General features: G+C 40.8%; 3 protein-coding genes across 3 annotated transcripts in view; 2 read left to right on the top strand and 1 right to left on the bottom strand.

Moving 5' to 3' along the window:
* The window catches only part of LOC140923399 (uncharacterized), a 224,262-nt gene that overhangs the window by 108 nt on the left and 210,745 nt on the right, over window positions 1-13,409 (top strand). The window lies entirely within an intron of this gene.
* LOC140922331 (uncharacterized) lies at window positions 2,436-9,028 on the top strand. The gene is made up of 2 exons (XM_073372322.1): window positions 2,436-5,449; window positions 6,624-9,028. The coding sequence occupies exon 1, from the start codon at window positions 2,436-2,438 to the stop codon at window positions 5,439-5,441; it is 3,006 nt and encodes a 1,001-aa protein (XP_073228423.1). The 3' UTR covers window positions 5,442-5,449; window positions 6,624-9,028.
* LOC140922329 (uncharacterized) lies at window positions 11,714-12,169 on the bottom strand. Its single transcript, XM_073372321.1, has one exon. It carries the CDS (start codon window positions 12,167-12,169, stop codon window positions 11,714-11,716), a length of 456 nt encoding a protein of 151 aa, XP_073228422.1.

Below are 13,409 nucleotides of genomic sequence, written 5' to 3'. Positions count from 1 at the left end.
TACCTTAGAACGGCATTTGGTCATTTATCTCACGGAAACTTTTGTCAAAGCATGTCTCTTTTTAATAAGCCGCCAGTTGTCTTTGATCTTTTAGTTCGCAGGGGACTGTAAGATTTCATCTCAGCCCTTTCACTGATTTATTATGCATACATGTCCGTACTCATAGTAGTCTGCTACACAGCCGTTTTTAGTGACTGCATTGTGTGACGACACAAAAAAAAGGCTGTGCAGAAGAGTCATATTTATCACTTGTGTTAAATTATAAGGGAAAGCTGTGTACAGAAATCTTTCTAAAACGGCTCATCCTCGGACGGGACACAGTATTTGAAAAGAACTTGCAATCTTCGTAAGTGACATGACCAAAGAAATTCAAAGACGTCAACTTAAGAGGGCTATACTAGCTAAGGAAAATAGAAAGTAAAAAAACAAACACTCCCAAGGTTTTTACACGTACCGAGTTGTTCTCCATGCGCCTTCCTTTGCACACACGAGGAAAGTTGATGTTAGGGAATTTCAGGTAAAAAATTTGGGGCCGTCTGAGACTCCGACCTCGAAAACCGCAAATAAAAGGCTTCTGGCGGAAACAATCTACCGTTAGGTTTCTTATCTACCTAAAAGCTATCTATGGACAAATTCATTTTTTAACTCCTGCCACGAAATAAGATTGTTCTCCATTTTTCCTGACCATCGCTGTTAAGGTGAAACCGAGCAGGGCAAAGAGTCAGGGGGGCCTTTCGTATTTTATATGAACCATAATTATAATTTTCTGAAATTCCACAAGCTTAAAATAACTGGTGGTATAGAAATATATATATTTTTTTCATTTGCTGCACATTTGTATTCCGCTAGAAAGAGATTTAACTCATTGTCTTCCGAACGTATTTTAACCCTTTCTCTTCCGAACGTGAACATTTCGACCACTTTTGATCGATGACGCGACCAACACTCGCAAAAAATTGTGTTACTTCCGATTGCCTCCAAATTTGGCCCACAGGAAGTCAATTGATTTAGCCAATTATGTGCCAAGTTCCAGGCCCTGGGGAGTTTTGAGCTTCACGCAACAATTTTTTCAAATCTAGTGAAAACGGCGCTTCCGTCGGGAAGAATTTTGTCGCGGCTTTTGCCAAGAATGAAAGCTTTTATCGACGAATTTTGACCAAATACAAGTCAATCAAATTATTTTGGAGGATTCTGGAGGATAACAAGCGAAATAAACGCGAAAATAGAGGTAATAAAACAGTAAGAATCTTTGCTTCTAACTCGCCGAGTAGGCCATAGTCTGGCACACATTTTGTTGAAACGCAGTGAAATCCGTCCCGCGGAGCTTTTTGCCTTCAAAGCCTTGCTTATTTTGATGACTTATATCAGTGAATTCATGTTTGCTTGTTTTTAACTCGATATCTCACCGAGAAACTAAAAAATAAAGCGTCTTTCGAAGGTCAATATCAGGCCACAAAGTGACGCTAAAGTATCTAGTTTCGCTATGCTAATTACCTCTGACCTCATTTGCATAATCCGATAGGGTCACAAAATAAATTTGTAGAAAATTGTTAGCCGCTCTATATTTTCGACCGATATTCGGGCTGTTTTACTGAGAAATTGAAGAAAAAAAATTAGTTGTACTGTATTACATAAAATATACAACTTTCCTTGCAAAATTACACTCTTTAATTTTTTTAAAAATAATTATCTAGAAATATGCCTTGTTTATTTTTTTTGTGCAGAATATTATGGGTTCTCTGAGACCGAAATATTTTTTTTCTGAAAGTTTATTTTTTGCCCTTTCCAATGAGGTATAGCTTGAAATGGAACTGTAAATAACAGCAGAGATATAATTTTTTAAAGTTGCACGGTCAAAAATACTTAATTTTAAACCTTAGAAATAAGTTCACTTTCCGAAATTTGACTTTTCTGAATATTCCTACTGGCCCGATTTGTAGTTTGTTGCCAAAAGCTTTAGTATTTTCAATGGAGGGTTGATGAATGTACAACGTCTAGATAGATAATATATACCATGTTTAAACAATGGTAAATCTGGTTTCTTTTTCATTTCGATCACTGATCACCAAAAAGAATGTCTTTTTCCTTTTTTTAGGGGAAGACCCCAGTTTATCAAGTCACATGACACAACGATAAAAAACAAGTAGAACGATCACTATTTGTGGCAAACCAAATGCGACTGTGATCATGGACAAAAACGAATAATAAAAGAGCTAATAAATAAGCTTTTACTCAATCTTTTAATTTTACTTTTCATTTTCGTTATCGCACGTTATCTTACATATAGAGAAAGGGTATCAACGAAAAAAAAACCACAACATATCTACACTTTTTTTTCAGAAGAGCTGAAATAGCAAGGCAAGCAAAAAATGTGACAATTAAAACTATCTTCGGGAAAAGCAGTACGTAGATTTTATCTCCAATTTGTTAGTGGAATGGCCTCCAAAGGACAAACAGAGGCCACCTGTAATCTTGGAAATACGAACAAGATTGCCGATGAAGTTGGGGAGAGGACAGAGGAAGAAAAAGGGAATAGTACTATTGGCGACGCCTATGTTACCTTTAAAGATTTCCAGAACGCCATAGAGTACCATGAACGATACCTCAAAATTTCCAAAGGATTGGGATACAGGGCAGGAGAAGCAAAAGCGTACTGTAATCTTGGCAACGCCTATCACAGTCTTGGAGATTTCCAGAAAGCCATAGAGTACCATGAACGAGACCTCAAAATTTCCAAAGAAGTGGGAGACAGGGCAGGAGAAGGAATAGCGTACTGTAATCTTGCCAACGCCTATCACAGTCTTGGAGATTTCCAGAAAGCCATAGAGTACCATGAACGAGACCTCAAAATTTGCAAAGAAGTGGGAGACAGGGTAGGAGAAGGAAAAGCGTACGGTAATCTTGGCAACGCCAATCTTAGTGTTGGAGATTTCCAGAAAGCCATAGAGTACCAAGAACGAAACCTCAAAATTTCCAAAGAAGTGGGAGACAGGGCAGGAGAAGGAAGAGCGTACTGTAATCTTGGCAACGCTTATCACAGTCTTGGAGATTTCCAGAAAGCCATAGAGTACCATGAACGAGACCTCAAAATTTGCAAAGAAGTGGGAGACAGGGCAGGAGAAGGAAGAGCGTACTGTAATCTTGGCAACGCCTATCACAGTCTTGGAGATTTCCAGAAAGCCATAGAGTACCATGAACGAGCCCTCAAAATTTGCAAAGAAGTGGGAGACAGGGCAGGAGAAGGAAAAACGTACTGTAATCTTGGCAATGCCTATCACAGTCTTGGAGATTTCCAGAAAGCCATAGAGTACCAAGAACGAAACCTCAAAATTTGCAAAGAAGTGGGAGACAGGGCAGGAGAAGGAAGAGCGTACTGTAATCTTGGCAACGCCTATGACAGTCTTGGAGATTTCCAGAAAGCCACAGAGTACCATGAACGACACCTCAAAATTTCTAAAGAAGTGGGAGACAGGGCAGGAGAAGGAAAAGCGCACGGTAATCTTGGCAACGCTTATCACAGTCTTGGAGATTTCCAGAAAGCCATAGAGTACCATGAACGAGACCTCAAAATTTCTAAAGAAGTGGGAGACAGGGCAGGAGAAGGAAGAGCGTACTGTAATCTTGGCAACGCCTATCGCGGTCTTGGAGATTTCCAGAAAGCCATAGAGTACCATGAACGAGACCTCAAAATTTCCAGAGAAGTGGGAGACAGGGCAGGAGAAGGAAGAGCGTACTGTAATCTTGGCATTGCTTTTAAAAATCTTGAAGATTTCCAGAAAGCCATAGAGTACCATGAACGAGACCTCAAAATTTCCAAAGAAGTGGGAGACAGGGCAGGAGAAGGAAGAGCGTACTGTAATCTTGGCAACGCTTATGACAGTATTGGAGATTTCCAGAAAGCCATAGAGTACCATGAACGAGCCCTCAAAATTTGCAAAGAAGTGGGAGACAGGGCAGGAGAAGGAAGAGCGTACTGTAATCTTGGCAACGCCTATGACAGTCTTGGAGATTTCCAGACAGCCATTTACTGTTATAAAAACAGTGTCATTGCCTTCGACTATATCAGGGGAAATCTCATATCTAATGACGAATGGAAGATTAGTCTTGGGAGTACGTATGATAAGGTTAATTTGAGGCTCTGGGGGCTACAGTTTAAGCAAGGGAAAGTCGTCGAGGCACTTTTAACTGCTGATCATGGACGTGCCCAAGCTTTAAATGATCTTCTGGAGTTCAAGTATGGGTTTAAAGGGTTGTCTCGAGAAATAGGAACATTCTCTGCAGCAACACCTGACATTCTTAATTACCTACCATCAGATACAGCTTTTATAGGTATTAACGAGGAAGGAATAGTTCTCTGGGTGAACAAGAAAGGAAACGAAATCAAAACTAGGAAAACTCAGATCGATATTTCCGTCAAAACCTATTTTCAGTCTCTACTGGAGACTGCACTTGAAAAAATGGGTGTGAGAGCTGATGTTAACTGTGAAGATCGTTCATTAAGGAACCCAAGCGATAAAAAGTTAGCAGAAAAAAGATCCAGTCAGCCAAGGTCTCATTCCTCATCTTTTGAGCCAAAGTCATTACAAACATTTTACAAAGTTGTTATGGACCCTATAAGAGACTTACTCCAAGGCGATGAGGTTGTGGTTGTTCCACAAGGACCTCTTTGTTTGGCCCCTTATGCTGCTTTCATTGACTTGAAATCTAAGTACCTCTGCGAAACTTTTAGAATTCGCCTACTTCCCTCACTTTCTACTCTGCGATTAATCCAAAACTGTCCAGCAGATTGGCACAGCAAGACTGGCGCTCTTCTCGTCGGCGATCCGTGGGTACAGGAGGTAGTTTATGAAGGAATGAGGCTAGAGCAGTTAGCGTGGGCGGAAAAGGAAGTGAAGATGATTGGGGAAATACTTCAAACTGAACCTCTCGTTGGAAAGCATGCAACAAAAGGTGAAGTGTTAACACGTATCTCCTCGGTTGCTTTGGTGCACATTGCTGCTCACGGTAAAATGGAAACAGGAGAAATTGCCTTGGCCCCAAACACAACACGTTCATCCGTGAATCCAGCCAGGGAGGACTATCTCTTAACTATGAAAGATGTTTTAAAGGCGCAGATTAGGGCAAGACTTGTTGTACTCAGTTGTTGTCATAGTGCCCGGGGAGAAGTCAAATCTGAGGGTGTGGTCGGTATTGCACGGGCATTTTTAGGTGCTGGTGCTCGCTCTGTTCTGGTGTCCTTGTGGGCGATCGACGACGAAGCTACTATGGAGTTTATGAAAGTTTTCTACCAACAACTAGTCCATGGACGAAGTGCCAGTGAGTCTCTGAATAAAGCCATGAAATCCATGAGAGAATCTGACCGCTTTAACGCAGTGAAATACTGGGCTCCGTTTGTTCTCATTGGTGACGACGTAACGCTCGATTTTGAGGGCATCCAATAAATAGCAAGGTATTTTAGGATATATTTAAACCTTGGATAATATTAAGACGTGCTTTAGGAAACGTCATTTCAACAAGGAATTGTTGTTTATGTCCTTTTATTGAGCAACGAACTCAACCGGTGCCACGTAGCCTCAATCTGCCAATCACAGGTCAGGTTCACAACAACAATGGAGTCTGACATGGGTAGTTCTTTTGGCCGTTAAACACTAGAAAATTTATTTCAAGTCGCATGATTTTTTCACATTTCGAAGTGTGCCCTGTCTGAGTTCGTTCCACTGTAACTTACAGTCGAACCTGACGTAAGCGACGACTCAAAATGCGAAGATCAAATTTCCGGTCGCTTATTTTACGGAAGGTGGTCGCTTAGGAAAGTCTCTAGATATGGTAAATCCTTTATTGGCTTTCCGGGGGGTTTACTCATTTCGAGAACGTTTGAGAGGGAGGAGGGGGTTATTTAATGAAGCGAAGATTGTAATATCATTTCCCCATAAAGAACTAGAGCAAAGTGAAAAATCTCAGGGACATGAAGTTGGAGGTTATGATCAGCCGAGGATCCAAATCAAATCGAAACTTGCAGCTCATGAATAAACCATACCCGATAATCAGTTCACATGAAGTGTTAGAGTCGTGATAAATTAACACATCTATCATATGTCTATTGTATAAGAATAGGGAGAAGAGACTTGAAAGAGAGGAGGAGGTTAAATGATTTTCCTCTTAAAAGGGGAGCTTATTAGAGAGGAAGGCTTATTTAAGAATTTATGGTATGCAAGTTTCTTTGAATCTACAATAAGTCTAATCATTGGTTGAAGTTACGAGTTTTAATGTGACCCTTTGCTCTTATAAATTTAGGGCGTGTTCGATTCACCGTATTCCGCGTCTTAATTAAAAATAAATTAATGGAGTAACCTCGCCAGAAATCACTTGTTCTGTCTTTCATTCTACAAAACTGCTTGAAATAAAGTATTTTGATCTATGTAAACTTTAGATGGTTCAGAAATTACGGTATAGAAGAGGTTTGCATCAAAACTTTTGCGTATTCTTATTCCGGGGTACGATCAATCGAGCACACTCTTAAAAGTCAGTTGTCAAAATTTTATGCCTCGCCAGATGAGGTCACTATCCTTTCCTTTTGTTAGCTTGCTAACTTTGCTTTTCCTGTTGTCGTTGTTGTTGTATAGGTATGATGAAGAATGCAGTGAAGCAGTTCCTAACTATCTGAGGGTGAAGTCAGTTTCTAATTTTGTCACAATTACGAGGTGGAGCGTTCCTCGCAACGACAGGAACACTTTATCCGGAAGAGAAAATTGTATGCTGTTAATATTTTGCGTAGTTTGAAATTTACAGTGTAGGTTTCGTAGCTTATTTTGCGACCAGTCATGTGCACTTGAAACTTTTTTTATAGTCGCCTGAAAGATATCGGGAATCAGTAGTCAATTTCGGCTATTTTCATCGATACCACATGGGACAGAGGCACTTTAGACTAGCAATTTAATATAGCTCTTTACTGTTATATTATGAACACAGTTGTAGTTTTTAATTCTTTTGGTAGATTGGTTTAAGTCTATTAGTGTCTAGATTGGTTTGATTTAAGTCTACGTGACCTTTAATTATACATTTTATACATTTGTATAGAGGATGCGTTTTACACCTCGCCTAAATTGTACCTATAGAAATTAAGACGGAATCCACCAGCAGTGATGTGGAACTTAATTGTACTGCTGACTAGGAACGTATACCTTCTTACGTAAGGTCATAAAACACTGGCCAGTACAAATGTCGTATACCTCAGTGAAGCGGTGTCCTGGTTGGCTGATCGAAATCTTGGTTATAGTTTTTTAAACAAAACGGAAAATTGAACTAAATAGTCAACTTAGATAAAATAAAAAATAAATAGGATTCCTCATGAGACAATGTAGAAAGTTTCTGATAGGGTTGTCTATTGACACCACCTGTTGAATGTAGCAAGCGTACCCAACATAGCAGGGGCAAGAAGTGTAGCAAGCAAACGTAGCAAGAGAAGCAAGCATACCAAACGTACTGTAGCAAGCGCAGCAAGTGTATCGCAGCACCCTCAAGCGTAGCAAACGTAACAAGTGTGACGAGTGTAGCAAGAGTAGAAAGCGTAGCAAGAGTAACAAGTGTAGCAAGCGCCGGTAGGAAGTGTAGCAAGCAAAAATTGCAAACGTATAGCACGCGTAGCAAGTGTAACGGCAAACGAAGCAAGCGTAGCAATTGCAGCAAGTGTAGTAAGCGTAGCAGGTGTAGCAAGATGAGCAAGCGTAGCAAGTAGCAAAGTGTAGCAAGTGTAGCAGGTGTAGCAATTGAACTGATTTAATAACAATCGTCTCGGCTAATTATGTTTCACTTGTAGGGCACAAGTTATTATGTAATATTTGTGAACATACCGGTAATTCGTTTGTTTTACGTTTTTGACTATAAGAGCATGCTCTTAGTAAGAGTTGTTAATGTTTGCGGCACTACATTACCCTCCTAACCTTCTTAGTGCCAATCAGCAGTGGTTTACATAAAATACTCATACATGAGGTAAGACGTCACTGTTAAAGCAAGCAATGGATACCAGGGGTTTTTCTCGCGCTGCTTCCGGCTTTTAAATCACGGATCTACGTTTATATCACGGGTCTGCATTTCTCGAAACTCCCGAAAGACTATTTTACGTGAACTTAGTTCATTAAAAGAAATCGGATTTCTAGCACTTTTATATATTTTTAGCGAAGTACCGGCTATAAAATGGAGAAATAAATTGGGTTAGTTTGTCTAAAAAGCTAATCGCAATTGCTAGAAAACAAACTTGAAAAATTATGTTTGGGCCTGAAACGTTTCCCGCAGTTTTGAGAGACGGGTCGTATACCAGGTAAAGCAGAATCCTGTGGTTTTCATATTGTCTCATTCCGTTATTGCGACTTCACCTATCAAACGTCAGGAGCTCTGGGAATGCGCTGGTGTCCAGTTAATAGAGGTTTTTCTGTATCTTTATCTACCTGTTATAAATAATTCAGCCTCCAGCAAATATGAAAGCACACAAACCAGTTGCAATTGTTATGAGGTAGTTGCCTTTAGTTTTGTTTTTCAGTTTTGCTATTTTTAAGATTTTGCTGGCTTCGTCATAAACAGTTTATAGACTTCTCTAGACTTAGAGACTCAGAGATTCAGTGTCTTTCCCCACATGGTTAGTTTCTGGCTTTTTTGTCTAGTATTATCCATTTGAAGTGTTTGTTAAGCTTAGTTTTGTTTCTTTGAAATAGGCTTGTTTGAGGAGTACCGCTGACCTTGAGTTTTACCCACAATCGAGTTCCTGTTTTGTATGTTTAGTCCTTCTGGGCAGTTTCACTGTTAGCATTTAACTTGTTCTTTGATACTTGTTGCTTGCGGCTGTGTAGGCTTATCTAACTATAGCAAACCTGTTGCAATATAGGCGATAAGATATTCAATAGAAACTCTTCCTGTCAGCTAACCCAACTAAGTCTACAATTTGGTTATTTAATTCGCTGTGTAAGCTAGTAGAAATTGTAGAGTTGTTGTAAGTAGCTGTTGAAGATTAAACTGCTATCTTAAAGAGAAAGAACAGAGTCTTGGTCCTCTTGTTTCAAAGCCTAGCGAGCTTCACAAGCCCTCAACACAATCTTTGCATGATTAAAATGGACAACCTCCCTCAGTTCCAGAATATTTTTTTTCACGTGAAATATTTGACATATATTCCTTGAAAATCAATACGTTCCCCGTCTCTATGCCCGTTTGAGGTTCCTAGTTAATTAATCTCAAAGGGGCACAAAGGAAGTTTTGACAATGAATAAGGGGACGACCTTCCTACCCTTAAACTGAACTATACCGTAAAAGATCCATTAAACCACAAGGGTGTGTGTTAATTTCTTTTAAGTTTTGAGAGGGACCTCTTTTATGTCCAGAGTCAATAATAGGGTAGACTACGAAAAGTCCCCATTTTTCCTCAGAGAGACTAGAGCGAACGAAACGCGAGCGCACGTGAAAATCTCACCACGCGAGGAAAGGCGAGACGCAGCGGTAGAGAGCGTGGAGTGAGTTTCACGCGCGGTTGCGTTTCGCTCGCTCTACTATACCTGAGGAAAAATGGGGACTACTCATAGTCTAATAATAGGGAGGCGTTTAAAAAGATTTGCGTCTTGGTAAATGGATGTGCCAAAATATATACATTACGATTTCGTCCCCAATGTCAATGTCGATATTATAAAAAGGGTTCTAAACTTACATAGAGAGCTGAGATTGATGCCCTTCCGCCTGATCTTGCCTGGGATAAAACGCTTTCAGCAAAAATAATTAATAAAAAAACCCTTCAAAGGCGTTCCCTATATTATGTGTGTGATTGAACTAGATATGGTGCGTGCTTAGTAAGGTTGGGAGTAGTATAAGGGTAGGGTAGGGTTGGGAGTAGTATAAGGTAGGGTAGGGTTGGGAGTAGTATAAGGGTAGGGTAGGGTTGGGAGTAGTATAAGGGTAGGGTAGGGTTGGGAGTAGTATAAGGTAGGGTAGGGTTGGGAGTAGTATAGGGTAGGGTAGGGTTGGGAGTAGTATAAGGTAGGGTAGGGTAGGGTTGGCTAGAGACTATTAGTAAGGGCTTATAATCAGAAACTGCGCTTTTATTGGATTGTTCGCACTGGTGACTCATTTAACTTGAACTTTACTCTAATGAACAAACGATTATTTTAAACTTGACAGGAATTCTGCTGCCTCATACAGAAACGTCCTTTAGGCTATTTGTCTGCTAAAATTCCCTTTATACCTTCCTCTTAGATATAACATTTAGTGTACATTTATGTGGAGAAGGTAGGCGGCAATTTTATTTTAAGTCACTTTTGACGGAAAAAACGTGTAAATCCCTATGACATAGCTCGTCTGACATTTGATGTCAGAGAGAATTTATCATTCAGGTATTGCATGTAACAAGAAAAAGTCAAAGCAAAATTCTAACCCAAATTTAACCTGAAGTGTTAGTCGCTTTCTCGCCCGACACATTACGCTAGTTATACCTTAAAATCTAGTCCCAATGTCGGCACAAACGGGAATCCCGTTTGCTACTAAACCGACTTGAAAAATGCTTCTCGGGCCCTAAATGTGCGTAATGTGCGTTGCTTTGCATGACTACGATGCCGTTTTGTACGGGTAAACTGACAGGGCTGAATAACGTACTGCGCATGTCCGTGACATCATGCACCTATCATCTGATAAACTCACGAAGGAGAAATTCTGAGGCCCTGCCAGGGTCAATTCCGACAAGCGACATGACCAAAAAAGTAGCGACAGCGCGTAAAATGAAATCGCGACAAGAAACAACCTCCCTCGACCAAATTGTGACAGCCGAGAATAAGTGACAAAGAACGGTGGTTTGGCTAATTTATCACCAGTCTGAATGCCAAGAAGAAGTCATTTTCGTCAATTTTCCTTGCGCTTCAGAGAACGTCTCTTGTCAGTGAGCTTCAGTGGACCCTCCGGCCCTTTGAATAGTCAGGTGTTCGATACGTGAAATGTTTCTTAACTGAGAAATTGCAGAACTGTGATGGTTTCTTTACAACGCATCGCTATCCCCCTTTTCTAAAATTCCGACAAAGACAAAGAATTATCGTTCAATTTCCGACAGCGACGTGAAGCATTTATAAACACCGACACAAGACGTTTTAAAATTCAGACGAATGACATGGGAACCCCCCCCCCCCCCCCCCCCCCCTGGCAGGGCCTCAATTCTGCGAATACGTTAGAAGTGCAAGCCTTGTTAAGGAATTTTAAGTAAACCAGGGATCAAAGAAAACGCTTTTGACCCTCTCGGCGAGGCTTTTCATTGTTTTGATCGTAAGTTTTATCAGAAAGATGACCGAGAGAAAAAGAGCATTGCTGGAGGTTTGGCGACTTTTCTTCAATGGTACGTAAACGATTTACTTTAATATTATATTACCTTATTACGTTTCAAGAAGAGCAAATCTTTGAAATATAGCCGAGCGATGACTCTTGTGGGTCGTTATTGCACAGGCAATCGGCCAGAAAAAAGTTTTTGCGGGCCAGAAAACCCCCACCACACCCCCCATCACTTTTCTAATGGTCCTTCCCTAACTGACCAAGTAACCCCCAGCAGCTCACCACTCAAAACATGAACGGGATTAAAATGTTGCAATTTAAATACAACAATAAGTCAATCCATTACACGGATCGATAAACTTCAAAGCTCTATGTTCTCTTGACTTTTCTATAAGTTTTGACTGAATTAAAAAGATTTCGTCAGTCGTTACTTCTCAGTTTTGTCACACAAGAAGTTTCGAAAGTAGTCAGCATATTCTTTAGGAATAAGATCGTCTCCTTCAAGTATCTCATTAATATATATTTGGCTCGGTTTTAGCCCCTCTTTAACATACTTTTCATAAGCTTGATACGCTGTCGCATCCACGATTTCGCCGCTTTTTCTTTCTACCTGTACGTTCACTCTCCGAAGCCTCCCTGCTTCGTGTTCATCTAACTTGGCTAAACTTCCTTTTAAACAGATGTACAAGGCACCATAAACGGTCGACTCCTTATCTGGGATAATATTAGCATAACCAAAGCCATCGTCTTTCCATATGCTAAATACGACGCGAAATCCTCGAAGCACTGCGCTTTCGCGAGAGATGAACCTAGTGCCGCGTTCCCGCATTTTTCTTGCGCTCAGATTTGACCCAAAAGCAAAGTAAAGCTCTGTTTCTTCCATAGGTGTATAGTGTCCTTCACTGTTTTAAACCAAGCTGTGGTCGCTGATCGAACTGAGTTACGCTTGATCGCCTTAGTGTGCGATGATGCTCACAGTTGCATCTCATTAGCTCATTACTATCCCAGGCGTTTCAAAGTCATGGAGTGGCGTGAAGGAGAGTGTAGCCTGCGTAGCTGGTGGGATTGTTGTGCCTGGGGTACTTTCTTGGCGAAAAGCCGCCACTGGAAGCGAGCGGCGAAACCGCGAGGGAGAAAGGTGAAAATCCCTCCTTGACTTGCCCTCAATCTTCACGTGGCTCCGCCACCAAAAAAGTACAGCATCTGCCGCTAAATCGCCAGCTACGCAAGCTAAGGAGAGTGTGAGTCTCCGTTCCCTTCTTAGTGCCGATCCCTTCCCTTTCTTCTCTCCATAAGACACCACTTTGTCAATCCAGCGCCCCATGTAAGGTAATCATCTTAGAATACGAGCAGTCTCTCGTTTTTCTCAGTCTGTCGAGCAAAACGCGCGAGGCACGCAAATGACCACGCGCGTGACTGAAGGCGCGAGACAGGATAGGCGCGTTTCTAGCCTCTTTTCTTGCATCTCGTGCGCGCGTGTACTACCCTCACTAAATCGGAAGGAAAAGAGAGACTGCTCGCAGCCTTTAATCATCCGGAATCAGGGAAATTTTGGCTTTGGAATCCCTAATTTAGGTTTAATAAAAATCCGGAATTCTGCTATCAATAATTCCACTGACAGGGAATCCGGATTCCAGTACCTGGAATCTGAAATCTACAGCGTAGAATCCAGTCCAGTCCTGAGTATCCAGGACTGTCTTGAATCACCTTACAGCATTGGGCGATATGGGCCTTGTAATTAAGAACAGACTAACATGTAATCGATCTTTGAGACCTTCGTTTAAAACGTTTTCTCAATGCCTGAATGTCAAATGAAGAATGACCGAGTTTGTTCTAGTCTGCTACAAAGCCGTTTTTAGTGTCGTCACGCAACGCTCCTCCCCACTAACTAGCGTTGCGTGACGACACTAAAAACGGCTGTGTAGCAGACTAAGTTTGTTCTCCCCAAAATAAATAATTCTCTCAAAGGCTTTAAGGCGTAAGTAACATGAGCAATTTAATATGCGGATGGCTGGTTCCCTTTAGTTAAAACCATTTTTAAAAAAGTGTTTAAATGATCAAAAAGGAAATAGATAAAAAGAAACAGAACAAATGGAAAAATATAGAAATAGGTCAATTAGATG

Source organism: Porites lutea, chromosome 13, assembly GCF_958299795.1.
Source record: "Porites lutea chromosome 13, jaPorLute2.1, whole genome shotgun sequence".
NCBI lineage: Eukaryota > Metazoa > Cnidaria > Anthozoa > Scleractinia > Poritidae > Porites > Porites lutea.
Note: the sequence above shows the minus strand (reverse complement) of the source record. Positions and strands in the feature narration are given on the sequence as shown.

What these genes read in the sequence shown, in the direction of transcription:
- LOC140922331 (XM_073372322.1), top strand. Translation starts at nt 2,436, where the DNA reads ATGGCCTCCAAAGGACAAACAGAGGCCACCTGTAATCTTGGAAATACG.
- LOC140922329 (XM_073372321.1), bottom strand. Translation starts at nt 12,169, where the DNA reads ATGGAAGAAACAGAGCTTTACTTTGCTTTTGGGTCAAATCTGAGCGCA.